The sequence below is a fragment of the Haliotis rubra genome, unplaced genomic scaffold (genome assembly GCF_003918875.1).
Source record: "Haliotis rubra isolate DU_JTF1 unplaced genomic scaffold, ASM391887v1 Scf59, whole genome shotgun sequence".
In the NCBI taxonomy this organism is placed as follows: Eukaryota; Metazoa; Mollusca; class Gastropoda; order Lepetellida; family Haliotidae; genus Haliotis; species Haliotis rubra.
The window spans coordinates 1867501-1891329 of record NW_025767290.1 but is presented as its reverse complement, the minus strand read 5'-3'; the positions used below and the strand labels follow the sequence as shown (position 1 = coordinate 1891329).

General features: G+C 40.0%; 1 protein-coding gene across 1 annotated transcript in view; it reads left to right on the top strand.

Annotated features, from left to right (window-relative positions):
• Nucleotides 1–730: 730 nt before the first annotated feature.
• LOC124254979 (cAMP-specific 3',5'-cyclic phosphodiesterase 4C-like) overlaps nt 731–23829 on the top strand; it is a 471981-nt gene continuing 448882 nt past the window's right edge. The window contains 1 exon segment of the mRNA XM_046688819.1: nt 731–2079. Coding sequence (XP_046544775.1) covers nt 1991–2079 — 89 coding nt within the window. The 5' untranslated portion in view covers nt 731–1990.

Sequence of the window (23829 nt, the reverse complement as noted above, 5' to 3'; positions counted from 1 at the left end):
TAACAGGCAGCTTGGGTTATCCGGGGTAATAATGTGCTGTGCCTTGACTGTTAGTTCTATGAGCATACCTAGTGTGGAGTTTGGCGCTATATAAATGGACACATTATTATTATTATTATATGATGTGTTATATTGTAGTAATATTTGTATGTTGGTGTATCGTAGAGTTTCCTGGTAACAAAAATGCATGCGGGGATTTATATGAAGTGTAGATGAGTTCATCTATTCTGGAGATATCTGAGATTACAATCAAACTGAATTAATTCACAGCAAACATTATTCATAATAAAAAGATTTGTCAGCATGAAAAAACCTGTTTATTTTGCTTGACACTGTAAAAAAATCTTTAAAGAAAATAAACACTTTGAACATAATTGTATGAAACATTCAAACAGTGAATTTCAGTTTAATGTTATGTCAATCAAGGAAGTGACATTTTCACAAATAGTACCATCATGCTATTTAATATAGATGCTAAGTAAAAAAGTTTAGAACAGACCTGCAAGTAAAAGCTGTTGTAAACAAGGTGTACTCTAGCTCTCATACCTGTACAGGTGTGTTCAGTCAGGACGACTGTCAACAGGGAAATTACCTGATGTTGAGGTCACCTGGACGTAAAAATGTGCTAATACAACAGGCAGGATTTCTTTCCTCAAATGATATGTTGTTCCTTGACTGTATCTTAAAGATCTACCTTTAACGAGAATTACCTGTGTTTACCTGAACCCGTAACAAGTGTTACCTGTATGGTCTCATGTATACTTGGCAAGCTATTGTGTTTGTTTGAGTAGTGTGTGATGAACGTCACACGGCTGTAGACTGGTGTTGCCATCTAAAGGCTATTTAAGCAACACTTCCGATCGGTCATACGTCCAGCGATCAATGAATGGGAATGTTCACTGTTTATCAGGTTTGGAGTTAATGCATTCAGCGTTTTATTAAGGAGCGATATTGTTGTAATTGAGCCGACTGTGTCTCGGTCTGTCTGGTGTCTGTGGAATTTATTCTTCCTTCGCATTCATTCATCCACGACAGCAGGTTCGAGAAGAGAGATAATGTTTATCATATTCAGTGACCTGTTGCCATAACCCGTTCGGGCTTACCTGCCTACCGTAAAAAAAAAATCTGTGATAGCACTGTGGTGTTTCACGGAGGCAGTAAATCGCATTCACATGACCTCAGCACAACATAAACACAACCAACAGCATGTGCTTGGAGCTCTCCAGTCAATACAGACCCAGCGTAGTACTATACATTCCTTCAATGCTGTGAGTGCCATCCTTACCGTTGAGGCAGAGAATCTGGTGGAGGATTTGCTGTCACTCACGGACTGCCCACGAGGGAGGGAGGAGTTGGAGAATCTGTGGATGCAGGGTCAGTCCTATATCCATCGCTTGTTCACAGCTTGCTGACACAGATGTGGATTGGATGGCCAGTGCTTGAATGGATGTAATTAGGCAGTGAATGTGTTGTCAGTGGAGCTGTCATCGTAGTGGATACCTCAGCTTAAGGTGCTGTCGTTGTTTGGAGACTGGCACACCTGTTCCTAGTTAACCTGCTATTTGCATGTGGATCTTCACAGTGTTAGTGCATACAACCAAACTTTGTGTTTATCGGGATTCTGTAAATAAGCACATTAGCTGTTGCTTACCCTGCAGTGTGTATTGATGCAATGTGAAGTTCGGAGTATGGTGAGCCTTGTGTGTTTATAGCGGAAGATTTGGGCATAAACATATCTTATGGTTGTGATATTTTCAAGTCTTTCTATAATTTATGCATAATAAGTAACAGTAGTGAAGCTATTGTATATGCAAGTGACAGGTGTGTTAATATCTTGGGAGATTTGGAGATTGGCCTGAAGAAGGAATAAATCATAGCCTGATTCATTCATAACTGTGCTTGTGCTCACTGCTTGACACTGATCACCAAGATAGTGTTACGTTTAGGATAATTGGGAATATACCGTGTGTGGAAGAACTGAATTGTCAACATGCAGGGGGAAATTGGAAGCATACAAGACCTTCATTCACAACAACTGCAACGTCTACGGAACCGGCGCCACACCTTAGCCAATGTTCGGTGAGTACCATGATGCATGTGATACATAGCTACTTGATACACATGATACAGAACTAATACACATGATACATAGTTGATACACTTACAGTCGGTCACAAATGTCTGACTTAGTATTTTAAAGGAAGGTACTGTTTTGCTTTAGTAGCAAAAAAAATCCATGACCTAAAATAATCATGACAAGATTCGATAACAAAGAGTCACCTGTTTTTTTAATGGTTTTGATCAAGTTAGAGATTAAGCCAAGAAGTTTCTAATTTTGTGGAAAATCTATGTGTTGAATAAAATATGCCTTAATGACAAGACTGATCAAGTTGATCAGAATGTCCTCGCTAATCAAATGTATTTCTATTCAAGTCCTACAGTTTTCTGGCAAAACAAATTAATGTAATCAAGCAGTCGATATTGGTTTCTTCATTAAAGGAACGTGAGCCCTTTCCAGTATATGGTACTGAGGCTGAGTTGAAATGATAGACGTGATGAGCTTGGCTTATATGGTAGATAAATGTTTTTGTTGTTGCTGGGATGATCACCATGGTTTTATATTGATGTACGGATACAGTCGTATATCAATTTCTTTAATGTCACGATCCGCATGCCTGTGACTTACTTTGCAAATATGAATTAACTCGTTAATTATTTTCTTAATACAGTAATTACTGATATGAGAAACAAGCTGAGAGCATTCAATGCTCCAAACTGTCCACATTAACTAGCCACTGGTTTATATTATGGATTTATTTTTCAAGGCTAGCAGGTCTTGTTTCAGTATTCCTTGTCTGTTTATGAATTTAAGAAGGTTTAGTGGTATTTTTTCTGTGAGTTGTCCTATTGTTTTTAACCAATTCCAACTCTGCTTGTTAAATTGTCCTTGTGAAACATGTTTTTCTTCAAGGGTGGTAGTTAATTTTTACAGTTTTCATTTTTTAATAGTCATAGAGTGCGTAAAGATTATTAAAAATGTTTAATTTCCTGTTGAATAGGTTGAAGTTTGTCTCAGCGTGACACTTAGGAGTTTGGTTACTTGTACCTGATAAATATTTATATAATGAATGTATGTGAGTTTCTACCCCATTCACCAACAACTGGCACATCACTGATTACCTGTGATCCATTTATTTATTTTCATCAGTTTTTATATTTTTACACATATGAAGCCCTCATCAGACATTCAAAACTGATCATGCTCTTTCGTGGCCACTTGGCCCTGTCAATAGATTTAAAAATAACAATGGCCTCTGTCCAGCGTGACCGAATACCTTGTGAAGCAGTGTTATTGCACAGTAAGCAGATTATAGGGTTATATCACACGGGGCCACACAGGCGAGGGTCTTATCGTGCTTTAGAGCTAATTCATTGTGTTGGAATAAGGAAACATCAATACACCGTCACAACAGTTTCGAGTACAAATTAAAGGACAGGACCGTAGCAGTTAAGGAATCTTATTTCAGAATAATCCTTCTAAACACACAGTCAGTTATGGAATATTTGTAATACTGCTGAAGCTATCTGGACAATCCCAGTGTTTTGGAATATAGGTAGGGGGACGCGGGCGAACTGATGGATTACTCTGTGAATCTGTTAATTCCTTATCAGGTTTATTATCAAATCAACAAAACGTAATGAATAATATTGTGCCTGCCTCTTTTGATGAATGTTGTGGAACTAATAAGCTTTGCTTACAGTGACAGCTTGACAGCGCCGTTTCCATTTATTGAATACATAATTCCCATAAAAGGGACATACAGATAAGGAATCTTGTAACAATTGTTTACAGTTATTTATTTTTCTTATAAATATTTATAGTCAGCTTTAAGCTGTTATTTCTATGTTAATACCATTAAGTTATATGTGAACCATTTTTATCCATATTCTGTGGCATCTCCAGCTTCAATAATAACAATGATGCACATGTATCATTTACACCATTCCTAACAGACAAAATCTTTATTAATCCATGATAAAGCTGTGATAATTCTATGGCATTGATATATGTATGTACAGGTTCATATGAAATACGAAAAAATAAAAACTTTATTGAATTCGCAGTGAATATTTGTTGTTTAAATATTAAAAATTCTTATGTAACAGACTGTGCTTTGTTGAATGTAGGTCTGTAAATAAACCACTACAGCGTACACTAAGGTCATGTGGAAGGTGCCAGGAGATATGTCATTTTTATTCCCTGCTACCAGGAAGATTCATTGTGTTTCTAATACAAACATTGGGTTAAAGTGCCCAATAAATATTCCTGGGCAAACAGTGAGAGGGAAAATGGTTGTAAATATGTGTAAACATTTACTTCAGTCATTTATTCATTGTTTTGACATTATTCATTTGATTTAAAATTGAAGTTATTTGAGTGAGTTAGTTGGGTTAAATACCATTTTGAACTATGATCATGGCTTGTCAGGTTCATTTGGGCGAAAAGTCGGAAGTGATGTGGGTCTCGGGCTTGTACCTCTATAACGAATTCCACAAGGATGGGTTTGGTGCAGACAAACCTAGAAACATGGCAAACTGGGAATTGAACCCAACATCAGTGCTGTTAGCATGCCTTAGATGATTGGGCCACCCTTGGCCCCAGTTGATGCTGGTTAATTCTCATTATATCACGTGCTTAAGTGTTGCAAGTCGCTGTAAGCCCTCCTTATTCATTGACATAACCCAGTATTATGTCACTGTCGTGTGTTAAATTCCTCGGCTTTCCACCCACTGCATCTTGATCTTACAGAGAACATCACAAATGTGCGCTATGTTGTGTAGTTAATTTGTTGGAAATTGGCATCCTGATTTTGATGCGATATGGACATGTACAATCAGTGTTGAATTCAACTGACATGTATAAACAGTGTGTAATGTCATATCGACATGTACAAACAGTGTGTAATGTCATATCGACATGTACAAACAGTGTGTAATGTCATATCGACATGTACAAACAGTGTGTAATGTCATATCGACATGTACAAACAGTGTGTAATGTAATGACATGTATAAACAAATCATTGTGTACAAACAGTGTGTAATGTCATATGGACATGTACAAACATTGTTGAATGTCATATCGACATGTACAAACAGTGTGTAATGTCATATCGACATGTACAATCATTGTTGAATGGTAACTGACATGTATAAACAGTGTTGAATGTCATATCGACATGTACAAACAGTGTTGAATGTCATATCGACATGTACAAACAGTGTGTAATGTCATATCGACATGTACAAACAGTGTGTAATGTCATATCGACATGTACAATCATTGTGAAGGTAACTGACATGTATAAACAGTGTTGAATGTCATATCGACATGTACAAACAGTGTTGAATGTCATATCGACATGTATAAACAGTGTTGAATGTCATATCGACATGTACATATCTACAGTGTGTAAATATCGACATCATCATCATGTATAAACAGTGTTGAATGTCATCGATCGTGTTGACATGTATAAACAGTCTTGAATGTCATATCAACATGACATCATATCGCATATAGCAAGGTAACTGAATGTCATAATTATAACAGACATGTATAAACAGTGTTGAATGTCACTTGACATTAAAACAGTGTTGAATGTCATAACATGTATAAACATGTTGAATGTCAATTCATAAACAGTGTTAAATGTCACGACTGACAGTGTGGTATCTGTGTTGAATGCTGTCACTGTATAAACAGTCTTGAACCTATCACTGAATAAGATATCACTTTTACAAATACATTTTAATTCATATGTGACTGATTGGTATCTGTAGCTGTCACTTTTAACCTATCAATAAGATATTTACAATACATGTGACAGATTGATCATAAATCCATCAATAGTTGCAAGCATGCTGATATCTCTGTGCCATGAATTATGAGACCCAAACAGAGTCTGTCAGTAAAGTCCTGTATTCTGATCAGCTGACTGGTGGTGTATTGATCTCAGGTAACTAACTCATACAGGCCCTCAAAGAACTGTTTGTATTACCGACTCTGGCTCAGCAGGATCCAGGTGTGGGAAGGGGTGGGTGTAGTTGCTGCTGCTGCTGTTTACAGGTGTTGGAGGATGCTGACACCATCACAAACTGAACGTGTGGTCTGTCACTGTACATGTAACACAGATTTTCCATCAGGGAAAATAAGTCAGCTACATTTCACTTTGGTCATATATAGAGATGATCATATCCAAGAGTTTGATGCTGCGCTATGTCACTGTTCACACCTCAAGTAAACATACTGGGAGTCAGGGAGAAGTCAGAAATAGATGCAGTTTTCCAGGGCTCCAGATAATTTTTCATGATCAGGAGTATGTACTCCTTATTTTTTCAATATAGGAGTACTGGAAAACAATAAGAGTACATTTAGAGTACTGAATGGAATTTAATGGCATATCAATAATCTTGTGTTTCGTTTCATATATGCACCACAACATTGCTACTCTTGTGTAAACAGGTCAGTAAACAATAAAACAATACTTTTTCAGATAAATACGTCTGTAAATGATTCTGAAACCGTACACCACTGCTGGGGTCCGTATCTGCTACATTTTTTAAATTGTTTCCTACCGTATCGTGCTTATTTTATATCCGTACATACGCCGATACGGCCCTTATCTGGAGCCCTGGTTTTCACTTAATTAATTCTTTGTGAACTTGAAGTCATTGACCTTGGGGCTCATGTTGTACAGGTAATTCAGTTGACCAAGTCCTATACACCTGTTATATGAGAGATGTAACTTGTAAATATCTGAATCAGGGACTTTGTTCTGTCTCCAGGTGTGTCAGCATCGTACCCATGTCTGTCGACCTATGAAGATCCGGGTTAGATTGGTCTTCAATACTCCTTGCTTGTCATAAGAGGCGACTAACAGATGGGTGGTCAGGCTCGCTGAGTTGTTTGACACATGTCATCGTATTCCATTTGCGTAGATTGAAGCTCATGCTGTTGATCACTGGATTGTGATGTGTGTCAGGGTCACTCACTTACTCAAAACCCACCCACCCACTCACTCACTCACTCACTCACTCACCCACTCACCCATTCACCCACTCATTTTATCTTTGTGAACAAAGTAGATCAAGGCTGATGACAATTTTATGGTTATACAATGTTACAGAATAAAGAAGTTGCAGTATCCCGGTGTCAGGGGTTTTCGACGATGTAAGACAAAAAAGTATTTTTTATCTGTAATATCATTTAAAGTTTGTATTTTACTAACCTTGAGTGATAAAGGATATATTCATCTATTTCACACAAAAATATCAAGTGTTCCCTACAAAAAATAGCGTTGATGAAATCGTATCGGCGAAACTGTTGCTGCTCGTAACATCCGGGTATATTGTATGGGTTACTTTTTGCTCCGCACTGTGAGGGAGTGTTGTGATCATGTGGCTTCCTATTTATATATTGCCTGTCACCAGCAGACGACTGATCTAACTGAATTTTCGCTTGCTATTTTTTGTTATAAAGGGAACTGATTTTGCACCGTAAGTGGTAATAACGATCTCGGGTAAATAATATTGATGTTTGTTTGCTTTTTATATAACTTTACTTCCCGATTTCCATTGTCAATAAAACTTCTCACGACAGTGACTTGGCACCCGCCCTACCAGTGAAACTGTTTGTGCACTCCGATCGCACACGTACTCCCCCGATATAGCGCGTGCAATGCAATCGTCGAAATCACCAGAACGTCGAATTCAGGTCGTGTTGGGATATATCCTGAACTTCCAAAATGCCCATCAAAGAAGTCAAAGTAGATCAAATAAGACAAATACTTGAAAACACCAAATAATATACAAGAATGTTTCCAGTAGATATCAACAGCGGATATGTCCCACAAATGGTGAAAACAGCATCACCTTGTCATTCGTCATGTAGTCTCAAAGGTATTATGTTAAAGATTTGGCAATGGTGTTCATTATGAGTGCTTTGTGTTTGGTGAGAAGGAGGTGTTGAGTGTCTCAGTGTTCTACATTTGCAGCATTAGTCCTGGTTCCATGCTCCAGTTGGTGAGCCCAATGCCCCCAGTGTTACAGGTCGTATTAACCAGAGCAGTGGAGATATAGGATTATGTGTAGTGACGTGGGTACGTCTTAGTTGTGTAGTGAGGCAACAATGTTAGACATTGTATCATGTATGACAGTGTTGGGAATAGTGCTGAATGTAATGTGTGACAGTGTTTCATATAATGTATGACAGTGTTGGGAATAGTGTTGAATGTAATCTGTGACAGTGTTGGGAATAGTGCTGAATGTAATGTATGACAGTGTTGGGAATAGTGCTGAATGTAATGTATGACAGTGTTGGGAATAGTGCTGAATGTAATGTGTGACAGTGTTAATAACAGTGTTTCATATACTGTATGACAGTGTTAGGAATAGCGAGTGTTGGATGTAATCTGTGACAGTGTTAGGAATAGTGCTGGATGTAATCTGTGACAGTGTTAGGAATAGTGCTTGATGTAATCTGTGACAGTGTTAGGAATAGTGCTTGATGTAATGTATGACAGTGTTAGGAATGGTGCTGGATGTAATGTGTGACAGTGTTAGGAATAGTGCTGAATGTAATGTATGACAGTGTTAGGAATAGTGCTGGATGTAATGTGTGACAGTGTTAGGAATAGTGCTGGATGTAATGTATGACAGTGTTAGGAATAGTGCTGGATGTAATGTATGACAGTGTTAGGAATAGTGCTGGATGTAATGTGTGACAGTGTTAGGAATAGTGCTGGATGTAATGTGTGACAGTGTTAGGAATAGTGCTGGATGTAATGTGTGACAGTGTTAGGAATAGTGCTTGATGTAATGTGTGACAGTGTTAGGAATAGTGCTGGATGTAATGTATGACAGTGTTGGGAATAGTGCTGGATGTAATGTGTGACAGTGTTAGGAATAGTACTGGATGTAATGTGTGACAGTGTTAGGAATAGTGCTGGATGTAATGTGTGACAGTGTTAGGAATAGTGTTGGATGTAATGTCTGACAGTGTTAGGAATAGTGCTGGATGTAATGAGTGACAGTGTTAGGAATAGTGCTGGATGTAATGTATGACAGTGTTGGGAATAGTGCTGGATGTAATGTATGACAGTGTTAGGAATAGTGCTGGATGTAATGTGTGACAGTGTTAGGAATAGTGCTTGATGTAATGTGTGACAGTGTTAGGAATAGTGCTGGATGTAATGTATGACAGTGTTGGGAATAGTGCTGGATGTAATGTGTGACAGTGTTAGGAATAGTGCCGGATGTAATGTGTGACAGTGTTAGGAATAGTGCTGGATGTAATGTATGACAGTGTTGGGAATAGTGCTGGATGTAATGTGTGACAGTGTTAGGAATAGTGCCGGATGTAATGTGTGACAGTGTTAGGAATAGTGCTGGATGTAATGTGTGACAGTGTTAGGAATAGTGTTGGATGTAATGTGTGACAGTGTTAGGAATATTGCTGGATGTAATGTATGACAGTGTTAGGAATAGTGCTGGATGTAATGTATGACAGTGTTAGGAATAGATCTCATTGTGAAGCGTTATGGTGTTAGGGATCAACCACTGTGTAATGTGTTTGGTAGGTATCTCTCCATCCATTTTAGTGAGAATCAGTCTGAAGTGAGGTGATGCTGGAAAACAAGGTTTCGCATTGGAAATTGTTTTGAAAATGCGACGAATGACACCTCTCTTTTCGGAAAGATAACAATGCAAGGATGAAGTAGTTCTTTATAACAGTAGGAGCGATATTTTAGATGAAGGTTCCAACATAGTTATCAAGCAAGAGATGAACTCTGAAGATTCTGTTACTGTGTACCTTCTGTATCCTACACCGAAACATTGCTCCCACTCCATTGAAGAAGTTGTGCATCCATATATTGTCATCCTTCTTTAGTGTAAATATTGCTCAAGGGGTCGTTGTCGGAACAGGTACTACAGATACGTACCCCAGGTACGTTTCTGCATACAGATATGTACCCTAAACAAAGTAAAAATACAGAAACGTACCTGGTACCCTAAAAGGTGGACGAGTCCATATTCCGCATTCCAAAACCGAAACCGTATGTAGTTAGTTGTTCCCGTTCAACTGATTCCGAGTGGTATTCATGTGCATCGCGAAATATCCGTTACTGTGTATTCTCATTACTTACATAACGCAATCAAATGTATCTAATACAACAGTATGACAGTTCCGGTCAAGAATACGACACAATGGGAATGGAATTGTCCTAGGGTACGTTTCTGTATTCTCATTATGGCCAAGGTACGTTTCTGTATACAGAAACGTACCTGGGGTACATATCTGTAGTACCCGTGCCTACAACGACCCCTTCAGCGTAAATATTGGTCAAAGAAGTTAATCCCTTTATGTACAATATTTATGATCAGTGTTTATGCTGAAGTCCGCCATTATGGACACACATACAGGAATGTTGACATCCCTGAGTGCCAGTGTCCAGATGATGAGGCAGCAGCAGCATGCGACCCTGTCTGTAGACTGTCCTCCTGTGATGTCCTGTGATCATTGATTGAAGGCGTACACTCTGTGTGTCCTGTCTATCTTCTCACAGCATCCTCGCCCTGCACCCCCAACCAGCTGTCTGACATTAGTGAAGGAAATTAGCCAGTGTAGTCAGACTGAACTTGCTTTGGAGATTCTGAGTAGTGGAAATGTGTAACTCTTAATTACTTATTGCAAGGCTTCATGTTGAAGCCAACTGTGGTCAAGTCTGTCTTCTAGACTGTTGAATGAATTAAATAGGAGTCCTACTTAAGTCTAGAATGGTTAGGCAAGTCTAAATAGCTTCAGCTCTAGTCCAGAAATTCCAGATTGTTCTGAGCGCCATTTCGATTTGTTTTGTAGATAAATTTTTTTGGTGTATTTTTTAATAACTTTATTTCTGGTACTAGTGTCAGTCAAGTTGTCCCTTTAATCTGAATCACTTTGGTTTGGTGCTTCACACAGACTGTGTGTTGTCTACCTGTAATGAGTGAGTGAGTTTAGTTTTACGCCGCACTCAGCAATATTCCAGCTATATGGCCGCGGTCTGTAAATAATCGAGTCTCGACCAGACAATCCAGTGATCAACAGCATGAGCATCGATCTGCGCAATTGAGAACCGATGACATGTGTCAACCAAGTCAGCGAGCTTGACTACCCGATCCCGTTAGTTGCCTCTTACGACAAGCATAGTCGCCTTGTACGGCAAGCATGGGTTGCTGAAGACCTATTCTACCCCGGATCTTCACGGGCCCTACCTGTAATGTGGGGATGTACCTGTCGCAGTAGAGAATCTCACACAGGTAGCTCTCTATAACCAATTTATCAACATAAGTCGATTAGAGACAAATACTCAGAGGCTTGCGAAGGAGTTTAAAGCTTATATCGCCAATTGTTAATAAATTATTTTTTTAAAATTAACAGTTAGCTTCTATGTATCATCCAAAATAATTCTTACAAGTTTTTCATTTTTCAGTTTGTACATTTCCAGTGATAACCTTGTCTGGTGTATACACTGTTTAGGTAACCAGCTTCAATGGCAAAGAGATTTGTGATGTCATTTGATTGTGATGTCATAACTGATGCAGTCACTGTACTCTTACAACAAATTTCATAACAGCAATATCTTCAAGGCTGCATCACTGTCATGACATATTACTTGGTCCTACTAGAGCAATGTCACCTATGAAAGCCAGTTGGTGTGAAAAATGTTCATTTAGTTAGAAATAGGTGTATGGATTTTGATGTGGGTGTTGACAGAAGGTAGTAACAGATTTTAAGGTTAGTAGATAACTGAATTACAAGCAATAAATTCCTGTCAAACTGTCATTTTCTCCACATCCCATGTGATATATATATGATATTTTCATTACCCAATCTAAAAATGAGAGTGGTAACAGCTGCAAGTTTTGATTTTTTGTAGATATATTATTTGCCTCATATGTCTGATAAAGATTTATACATGGCATTTATACTGATTTAAGCAATATCCCAGCCACCTCATAACTATGACTGTATGAATAGCTGTCATAACTTGCACCATTGGACCGCCTACGTGGTGTAGTGGTTAGAGCGTCCGCCCGGAGAGCGGATGGTGGTGGGTTCGATCCCCGACCGCGTCATACCAAAAGACGTTAAAATATGGTACTTGTTGCTCCCTGCCTGGCGCTCGGCATTAATGGGTACAACAAGGACTGGTTGGCTCAGAGTCAGTATAATGTGTCTGAGTGGGGTATTCATGCTTCACTGCGGCATGGTATCTCAGTGGGCTAGCACTATAAAACCAGCTTCAGTCTGGGCTAGTACAAGCAGCCGCTCATACACATACACACACATGCACGTCGTCATATGAGCGAAATATTCTCAAGCACGACGTTAAACCCCATATCACCTCACTTCACCTCACCTCACCTCACCTCACCTCACCTCACCTCACCTCACCTCACCTCACCTCACCTCACCTCACCTCACCTCACCTTGCACCATTGGGAAATGAAACCTGGTCTTACTATGAAGTAAGTTGGGTCACCTGTTTGAGACTTAATAGAAATGTATATATCTGGGCCTAGATTTTCGAAGCTCTCTGAGCGATAAGACTGAGGTAAGTGCTCAGTAACATTAACTTATGACTATCCGAGCACTAAGAGAGCTTCGAAACTCTAGGCCCTGAACTTCTTGGTTTCATTATGGTTATGACTAAAACACAACAGGCTGGTTTGAGGTGCTGGGAATATATTTAACTGATACAGCTGGTCCACATCTCTGATTTGAAATTGTAGTCATGTATATATCTTACCAAGGATCACCATCACTCACTTTAGAATGCATAAAGACGCATATCAGTAAAATGTGCAATCCGCCATCATGGTTGGGCAGTTTACTATCTGTTTCACAATGGAATGATAGTGGAGCTGAAGGGGTCATTGTCGGCACAGGTACTACAGATACGTACCCCAGGTGCGTTTCTGTATACAGATACGTACCCTAAACAAAGTCAAAATACAGAAACGTACCTGGTACCCTAAAAGCCCATATTCCGCAATCCAAAACCGAAACCGTATGTAGTTGTTCCCGTTCAACTGATTCCGAGTGGTATTCATGTGCATCACGAAATATCCGTTACTGTGTATTCTCATTTCTTACATAACGCAATCAAATGTATCTAATACAAGACTATAACAGTTCCGGTCAAGAATACGACACAATGGGAATGGAATTGTCCTAGGGTACGTTTCTGTATTCTCATTATGGCCAAGGTACAGATCTGTAGTACCCGTGCCTGAAAGTTTATTATATGACCCGTGAAAACGGGTAAAAATGAAGTGTGCACCTCCCCCTTTCTCAAGAGTGTGCACCCCGCCTTTATCAAAAAGCTGTATCTGCTCCTGCATAGACCACACTTGAAACCACCTCTACCAAAAACTCAGTACCATCAGGAATAGGGATCTGTACCCCCTTATGGAATCAAACCTCCCTGTGCTTGGTGAAGGAAAACAGTCTATATCGCAGTGAGAGCAGACGACAGGATTTATGGTTTACGTCTGTATAAATTGTCTACAGATCCTGTACTGCTCTGTGTTCTGTGAAGTGGAGCATGGGTTGGGGGAAAGATCAGTTGTCAGAACACTGATTATTTTTTTGTTGCTAACTGCTCAGCTGTTGAGAAGAGTGTTTCCCTTATTCCACAAGTCTAGCTGTCATTCAGACGAGTTCTGATTTATAACCTTCCATGTCTGGTGTGTGTAGTCTCATGAAGTGGCTGTGTATCAACACCAGATATTTTGATATAAATATTTGGTAGGAGGTAAAGCTACTACTTTTAATAGGTGAGCACCACTGCCACTTGTTAATTACAGACATTAAATGACAGCAATAAGTGAGGGAATGTGTGTGTGTGTGAGAGAGTGAGTGGGTGGGCATGTAATTTGGTAAGTAAGTGAGTGAATTGATCGGTGAGTGAGTGAGTTTGGTGGTGGTGGATGAGTGAGTGAGTGAAGAAAGTAGGTGAAAAAGATCAAGAACCATCTATTTTAATACACCTGGACACATCACCACACCTGTACTACACACCTGGACACATCACCACACCTGGACACATCACCACACCTGTACTACACACCTGGACACATCATTACACCAGTACTACACACCTGGACACATTAACACACCTGTACTACACACCTGGACACATCATTACATCAGTACTACACACCTGGACACATCACCACACCAGTACTACACACCTGGACACATCACCACACCTGGACACATCACCACACCAGTACTACACACCAGTACTACACACCTGGACACATCACCACACCTGGACACATCACCACACCAGTACTACACACCTGGACACATCACCACACCAGTACTACACACCTGGACACATCACCACACCAGTACTACACACCTGGACACCTCAGACACATCACCACACCAGTACTACACACCTGGACACATCATCACACCAGTACTACACACCTGGACACATCACCACACCAGTACTACACACCTGGACACATCACCACACCAGACAAATCCCACACACCCAGTACTACACACCTGGACACATCACCACACACTACACACATCACCACACCTGGACACATCACCACACCAGTACTACACCTGGACACCTGGACTACACCTGGACCACACCAGTACTACACACCTGGACACATCACCACACCAGTACTACACACCTGGACACATCACCACACCAGTAGTACACACCTGGACACATCACCACACCAGTACTACACACCTGGACACATCACCACACCAGTACTACACACCTGGACACATCACCACACCAGTACTACACACCTGGACACATCACCACACCAGTACTACACACCTGGACACATCACCACACCAGTACTACACACCTGGACACATCACCACACCAGTACTACACACCTGGACACATCACCACCTGGACCAGTACTACACACCTGGACACATCACCACACCTGTACTACACACTTGGACACATCACCACACCAGTACTACACACCTGGACACATCACCACACCAGTAGTACACACCTGGACACATCACCACACCAGTACTACACACATCACCACACCTGGACACATCACCACACCAGTACTACACACCTGGACACATCACCACTCCAGTACTACACAGCTGGACACATCACCACACCTGGACACATCACCACACCAGTACTACACACCTGGACACATCACTACACCTGGACACATCACCACACCAGTACTACACACCTGGACACATCACCACACCTGGACACATCACCACACCAGTACTACACACCTGGACACATCACCACACCTGGACACATCACTACACCAGTACTACACACCTGGACACATCACCACACCAGTACTACACACCTGTACACATCACCACACCAGTACTACACACCTGGACACATCACCGCACCTGGACACATCACCACACCAATCAAACACCTGATCATCAGTGATGACAAGTGCCACCTGTCTGATTGACAGCAAACAAGCCAATAATGGCTGCATTATACCTCCAGCCCAACAGATTGTTGACTGACACCTCATTATGGTAAAGAGCAGCTTTTGGTCTATTGTTGTCAACGCTATCCGTGGATAAGTGATCCGATCAGAAACAGTTTAACGATGACTGGACAGCCACTATAACCTGCCCAGGTCAAACGCTGTAGTCTTCATCAGCGACACTTTCATTGATATGTGTGGGCTGTTGGTAGCCTATAAACTGGGTTGTTAAACTGTGGGTAACTATGTCCGTACATATTTGTTACACTGTGGAGTGAGTGAACTGCTTTGGTGATAAGGTGAGAGAGGGGGGGATGGGGGGGAGCTGATCAGATTTCGTGGAGCTGGCTAGTGATAATCAAGAATGTTATATTTACTGTATGAAAATAGATATCAGACCGACATTGTAGTTGTAATCAAACCACTTGATGTCAATCTTTAAGGATCTCAAGTATTTGTTACCGGGATTGCTAATCGCCACAACGAAATGGTCCTGATTATGGACACAACAGCAGAGAGTTTTGTGGGGAAACATGTCTCCTTTTGTCAAACAAACTGCAGAAATGAACTTTGAGGTATATACACTTTATAAATGAAAGTCATTGAAATGTACAAGAGAGTGGATTCAGGCGTTTGTTTTTTACTCATTCCGAGGGAAGAGGTGATGATCAAACTGGTGAACTTTGCACTTATGCCTCTGACGTGGGAATATTTATTAGAATATGCCAGAAAGGCATTATTAAATATCACTGGTGTCGAGCAGGTGTGAGGAGGAGAAGAGCAGGTATTATTATCTATCGATTCATGCTGTCCAGGTGATTGTTGACGCAGATGCTATGACAGACTACGAGAGACAGTGGTATCTCTCATCAACACACATTTACAATCTGTAGGGCAAGTTGTTAGTTTTATCAACACTTACTCTCTGAAAATATTCAATTTTCATTTGAACAAATATATTTTGTCATTTGAAAAGAAATCCTAGTAAGATGGAGATTCCTGAACCTGAGGAAAATCCAGTCTTGTTTCACTATGGGCAGGACTGAATAGAGGGGACAACATTGTGGCTTTTAGACTGTGAAACAATCTAGTGAGTTAGGATGAGCATTAACGGTCTAAATCATTTCAAGCAGATTTTCCTGAGAAAAACCTTTTAAAAATTGATGAAAGGTCTGTTTTGATTAGGTTGTCTGATATTGAGTAATTGCGTTGGGTTTATGTTGCTTTTAGCAATATTCCAGCAATATCACAGCGGGGGACACCAGAAATGGGCTTCACAGATTGTACCCATGTGTTCTCATATTGAGAATGGTGGATGAATCGTATGACTAAATGAACAAGAGAAGGGTCTGTTCTATGTTTGAATCAATCATATTTATGTTAAAACTTTCTGTACGTATACAGACATGCAGCTGGCTACTCAGCTGTTATTGACGTCACAACAATGCCAGTCATAAATATCTGCTGGAGTTATTTGTTGGTCTGTTAGTTGTTTAATACTGAACTCAATATTATACAGCTACATGCAGTTGTATGCAAATATTGAGTTATTGATTAATAATCCATGCAACTTGGATACCGTGACATGCAGTCGGTGATGGGGCCTGACCATCCAATCCGTGGAGACACTTCCTCCGACAGGTAGAGGTAGAGGTTGCCTACCAGTGTTACTATCTTACGGCTCCAGACTACCTTGTTGAGCTAGTCACCAAGCACAATCCTCCCAGAATGTTAAGATCGGCAGACAGACACCTTCTCACCATTCCGAGACAGAAACTCCGGGCATTCAGGTTTCGCTCCTTCAGCTATGGTGCTCCACAGTTGTGGAATCAACTCCCGACTGAACTCAAAATGTCTCCCTCCATAGACTCATTTAAAAGTTCCCTGAAAACCCATCTTTTCAGAAAATATTACAATCTATAACTTAACTTTCCAAAAATTTCAGCCTCGTTCTAGCATAACCTTTGCTTTGTAAATATTTGTAAATATGTAGCTCTTTGAGCATGCCTTATGTGTGGAATTCAGCGCATTATAAATACACATATTATTATTATTATGGGGGACCAGTGTTGCGTTACCTGGAATGTAATCGGCTTGTTAAGGGGTTAATTAAAGGAAATGCGGGGGGTACAATCATCTGCCTTTTGTTTCATTCATGTCTGTTAATATAATACATTCTTAAATATACAAAAGATTTCTGTTGTTTGGATCAAGAAAAATGAAGTATCACTGAATAAAAATTGCAGAGCATTCTGAGACATTTTTACAAAGGTAAATTTTGTGCAACCATGTTTCCCCAAATTGGGTCATGTCCACTAATGGACATGTGTTTTTGGATTGGCTGATAATTGAATTGACTTGTGTTTTATCATTGTGCTGAATGATTTACTGTCTTTGAGGGTTAATGAATAAATATGCAGTCTGTGAAATTATTATTATTCATTCATTCATTCATTCATTCATTCATTCATTCATTCATTCATTCATAGGCAATGTTTTGTCATTTATTCACTTATATAGGCTGTTTTGTCATGCATTCATTCATTCATTCATTCATTCATTCATTCATTCATTTGTCACGCCGAAGACCCGGGTTCGATTCCCCACATGGGCACAATCTGTGAAGCCCATTTCTGGGTCCCCCGTCGTGATATTGCTGGAATTTTGCTAAAAGCGAAGTAAAACCCAACTCACTCACTCACTCATTCATTCATTTAATTGTATTTGCTATGTGGAACCCATGAAGGTCCGGGTTAGAATGAGACTTCAGTAACCCATGCTTGTCATAAGAGGCGACTAACGGGATCGGGTGGTCAGGCTCACTGACTTGGTCGACACATGTCATCGGTTCCCAATTGCGCAGATTGATGCTCATGCTCTTGATCACTGGATTGTTTGGTCCAGACTCGATTATTTACAGACCATCACCATACAGCTGGAATATTGCTGGGTGCGGCGTAAAACTAAACTCACTCACTCACTTGCTATGTGGAAATATGGAAAGTGATATGCACACTAGAAGTAAAGTCAGTACATGAATTCACACAGTATGCACACCAGTTCTTTCATTCACACATCAATAAATACTAAACTGATGCTGAATTTATAGCAGTCAGTTCTCAGGTGTTATTATTCCATCACCCTTTGGTACTATTTGGTGTCAACTAATAATATTTAGAGTTGTTGTCAGTGTACTGCAATCAGACCAGGAACGAGTTAAATCAACAGCTACATATACACAAGGAATTAATCTTCACAAAATATATTCTGGAAGTTTGAATACAGAAAAGCCTAGAATACAATGAAATGAGAATACTGTGACACTATACATAAAGTGAACTGTTGTTCCAACCTACTGCTGAATTTCCCATCCAAACAATATGGCTTGGAAACACTTTTGTTTTAACTTGTTTGAGTGGCATTTTAGAAGTTGAGATGGGCACAATATATAAGCCCATGGATAACTGGTGTTTTTTTTAGTGAGTCTTGACGTTGATACAGATTGCTGTACCGTTGTCACTCTTGCTTGACAACGGTACAAGAATCTGTATCGAAACGTCGCACTCACGAAAATAAAGAAGTTGTTATCCATAAAACTTGTTATATATTGCACTTTTGTTTTGACTGTGTCACATATTTTCATGGGTTTGATGGGAGATAGATTACCAGTAACTACAAACCAATGTTTGTAATGTGTTTTGTTTGGGTGCTATTGTTGTTCGGCTGAGGATTATGTGGTATTACCTGTTTTGGTACACCTCCAGTGCCCCAGTGTTTTATGTTACTGATTTGCTGACTGGTTTGATGGTAACAATGGAGGTGCTCACTTTTGTAGTCAAGTTCCTGGTGCAATACCTGCCTTACGTGCATATCTAGGATTGCATGTTTGTTCTGTTATTGCAGTTGGGGCGGTGGGGTAGCTCAGTGGTTAAAGCGTTGGCTCGTCACGCGGAAGACCCAGGTTCGAATCCCCACATGGGTACAATGTGTGAAGCCCATTTCAAGTGTCCCCCGCCGTGATGTTGCTGGAATATTGCTAAAAGTGGCGTAAAACCAAACTCAGTCAGTCAGTCAGTGTTATTGCAGTTGCTGTACTGAGTTATGTCCCTTGGTCATGTCAGGAAATGGTGAACAAGGGTTTGAATGTCAGAGTTCCTTTATTACTGCTGGTCTCACACTCATGAAGGTTTAATAAAAGTGGACGATATGCAAGCTAGATCACTGTGAATTCTTTGCCTACAGAAAGTTGACTTGTCATCATCATCATCATCATCATCATCATCATCATCATCATCATGTAGGCAGCAGAAGTAGTAGTCTTATCCAATGTATGCTGTCATAGCTAGCATTGATTCATTATCAATAATAATATTGTAATTACTGCTGTTATTGACCTGCACTTACACTGGGTCTCACATATGTATTTATACAGCCAGGTATCGGGTACATCAGGTAATTCAATACAAGAACCTATCCACTCGAATTCCGAGTTTAACATGGGGTTCACTCTGGAATTTCCATAATTTTGGTTGAAGTAATTACTCTCTTGCATCAATAATTTGTGTGAATGTGGGTGCTCAGCCTAATTGTTTCTCTCAGAACCGTGATTACCTCATGGAGTATCAGGTAAAATATTTAGCAGATGCAAGAGAGATTGATCGCTGCTGTACTACCACTCACCTTTCCAGCTCACGATGTAAAGTGACTGCTTGCAACACTGTGATTAGTTTTGGGGAAAATGGTTTACAGATTATGTGTTCACTGGGATTAACATTTTAACATTTTTCACATAATTTTCAGGCTGGAAATTACAGGTGTAATATGGCAAACAGAAGTACTACCATAAATGTTCTGGTAATATCTTCTTTGGAAACTTTCAGAAGAAACATTTATTTCATTAACTGAAACGTATATTATTTCCTCATCTTTTAACCCCAAACTAAGCAAAATAAATTTAGCTGATTAGCATGTAAAGGTAAAATGTTTTGGAAATCAGTGTGGTGAAAAATAATCAATTATTGCTTTCCATCTTTTGCAGAAGAAAAATACATGTTTTAAAGTTGTGGGGGAAATATTATCCTGTGTAAAATACAAATCCCAATGCACACACATATGCCAAAGATATTAAAAGGTCTAGTTGGTCCTAAGGAAATTATTTAATTATTTACGGTAGCTAATCAGCCAGCCAGAATACCTCTCACCACACGTTCAGTCAATACAGATCCTTGAACTTGAGGGCGGGGTGGAAAGTTGCTTCAAAGCATGCAACAGGTTGAGGTATTTGCTGAACAGCCTTGTATCCTGATCCTTTATAATTGTAAATACTTTGTAGCTGAAATATTTTCCTGATGCAGGACAACTCTGCTGGAGAGATATGTTTCATGATGTTCCTGGTTTTATGGGGTCAGGGTATTTGTAACCTGGGGGCTGTACATGTTTACACAAACTTGTGACATTGTTTACATTAGACTGCAGCTGTCTTGTCACACCATTTCTGTAAAAAAGTTCAATTGTGAATGTTGGTAAATATAGTTCAACTAGAGTTGCCAGTTATTGTAAAATGATTGTATGAATGATTCATGTTCAGTTCTGTATTGATATAACAGCAGGGTGTGATGAACAGACTCTATACCAGACAAACCAGTGATTGATAGTATGAACACTAGACCAGACAGAACAGTGATTGATAGTATGAACAGTGGACCAGACAAACCAGTGATTGATAGTATGAACAAAGGACCAGACAAACCAGTGATTGATAGTATGAACATTGAGCCAGACAAACCAGTGATTGATAGTATGAACAGTGGACCAGACAAACCAGTGATTGATAGTATGAAGATTGGGCCAGACAAACCAGTGATTGATAGTATGAACACAGGACCAGACAAACCAGTGATTGATAGTATGAACATCGGGCCTGACAAACCAGTGATTGATAGTATGAACAGTGGACCAGACAATCCAGTGATTGATAGTATGAACAGTGGACCAGACAATCCAGTGATTGATAGTATGAACACAGGACCAGACAAACCAGTGATTGATAGTATGAACACAGGACTGGACAAACCAGTGATTGATAGTATGAACACAGGACCAGACAAACCAGTGATTGGTAGTATGAACACTGGACCAGACAAACCAGTGATTGATAGTATGAACAGTTGACTAAACCAGTGATTGATGGTATGAACACTGGACCAGACAAACCAGTGATTGATAGTATGAACACAGGACCAGACAAACCAGTGATTGATAGTATGAACACAGGACCAGACAAACCAGTGATTGATAGTATGAACAGTGGACCAGACATACCAGTGAATGATAGTATGAACAGTGGACCAGACAACCATGTGATTGCTGGTATGAACTCAAGACCAGAAGAACCAGTGATTGATAGTATGAGCACATGACCAGACATACCAGTGAATGATAGTATGAACTCAAGACCAGACAAACCAGTGATTGATGGTATGAACACAGGACCAGACAAACCATGATAGTATGAACACAGGACCAGACAAAACAGTGATTGATAGTATAAACACTAGACCAGACAAACCAGTGATTGATAGTATGAAGACAGGACCAGACAAACCAGTGATTGATAGTACGAACAGTGGACCAGACATACCAGTGAATGATAGTATGAACAGTGGACCAGACAACCATGTGATTGCTGGTATGAACTCAAGACCAGAAGAACCAGTGATTGATAGTATGAACACAGGACCAGACAAACCAGTGAATGATAGTATGAACACAGGACCAGACAAACCAGTGATTGATAGAATGAACAGTGGACCAGACATACCAGTGAATGATAGTATGAACAGTGGACCAGACAACCATGTGATTGCTGGTATAATAATGTCTATTTATATTACGCTGGGTTCCATCCACAGAGGTGCATGCTCAAGGCGCTACAATAGTCACTGATGAGAAGTTCATGGGAGGAGATAGTTCGTGGGGATAGAACTTTCTAAAGAGAAAGGTTTTTAGGTTGGTTTTGAATGTCTCAAGGGTGGGTGATTCTTTAATGTTCTGAGGTAGTGGGTTCCATAACTGAGGTGCTGCTACTTGAAACGATCTGTTGCCGTAGGATTTTAGTCTTGAGTTTGGTACTGCAAGTAGGCATTGGTTTTCAGACCTTAGATGTCGTGAAGGCTGGTATGGTGAGATCAGTTCTGATAGATAGCTCAGTGCTGTACCACTCAAACAGTGGTAGGCAAAACACAAGATCTTGAAGTGGATCCGGGCTTCTATTGGTAGCCAGAGTAGGGACATCAATGCCGGTGTTATGTGGCATCTTTTTGGTGCACGACTCACAATATGAGCTGCCCTATTTTGTACCTTCTGGAGTTTGTTCAGCAGATCCTGACTCAAACCATACAACAGACTGTTGCTGTAGTCAATGCGGGACATCACAAGTTGTTGGACTAGTGTTTTTGTTACGTCTTTGGTAATAAGATGGCGGATATTACCAATACTTCTTAGATGGAAGTAGCAGGTCTGGCACACATGATTAACTTGGGCTTCCATTGACAAGGGAGAATCAAAGATGACACCCAGGTTCTTTGCTTTGTCGGCGAATGGTATGAATGAGTCTCCCACAGCATGAAATCAGGTATGAACTCAAGACCAGAAGAACACAGTATGAACACAGGACCAGACAAACCAGTGAATGATAGTATGAACACAGGACCAGACAAACCAGTGAATGATAGTATGAACACAGGACCAGACAAACCAGTGATTGATAGTATGAGCATTGATGCATTGTATCATAGCACTTTGACACAATCAGACACATCACCAAGTCCTCAAACACCATCATATATCTTGTTCGGCATTCATGGCTGGGCTGAAGAAATCTTGTGACCCAGAATGATGATCCAGATTGGGCTTTTTGTATATATTGCCTGATTTTTCTGGAAAATTATCAGGAACAAATTCATGAATATATTTTCACAGGTGTAGCTTATTACATCTACAGCTGATATTGATATTTCTCTTACTATTCTGAGAACTATCAACATTTATTTTTATAGTATTCTTCAATACAGACTCTTATTACCTGTGTCCCTAATCCTTGAATATTGAGGGTCAACAGCAGGTGAAATGTGGAATCACATGCTCCATGCTAAAACAGGCTTGAAGTGGAGATATATCAGGAAGATTTCACTTGATCATTTTCCCACTCGGAAGGTTATACAGATGAAAGTGGTGATGATGAAGCAGGTT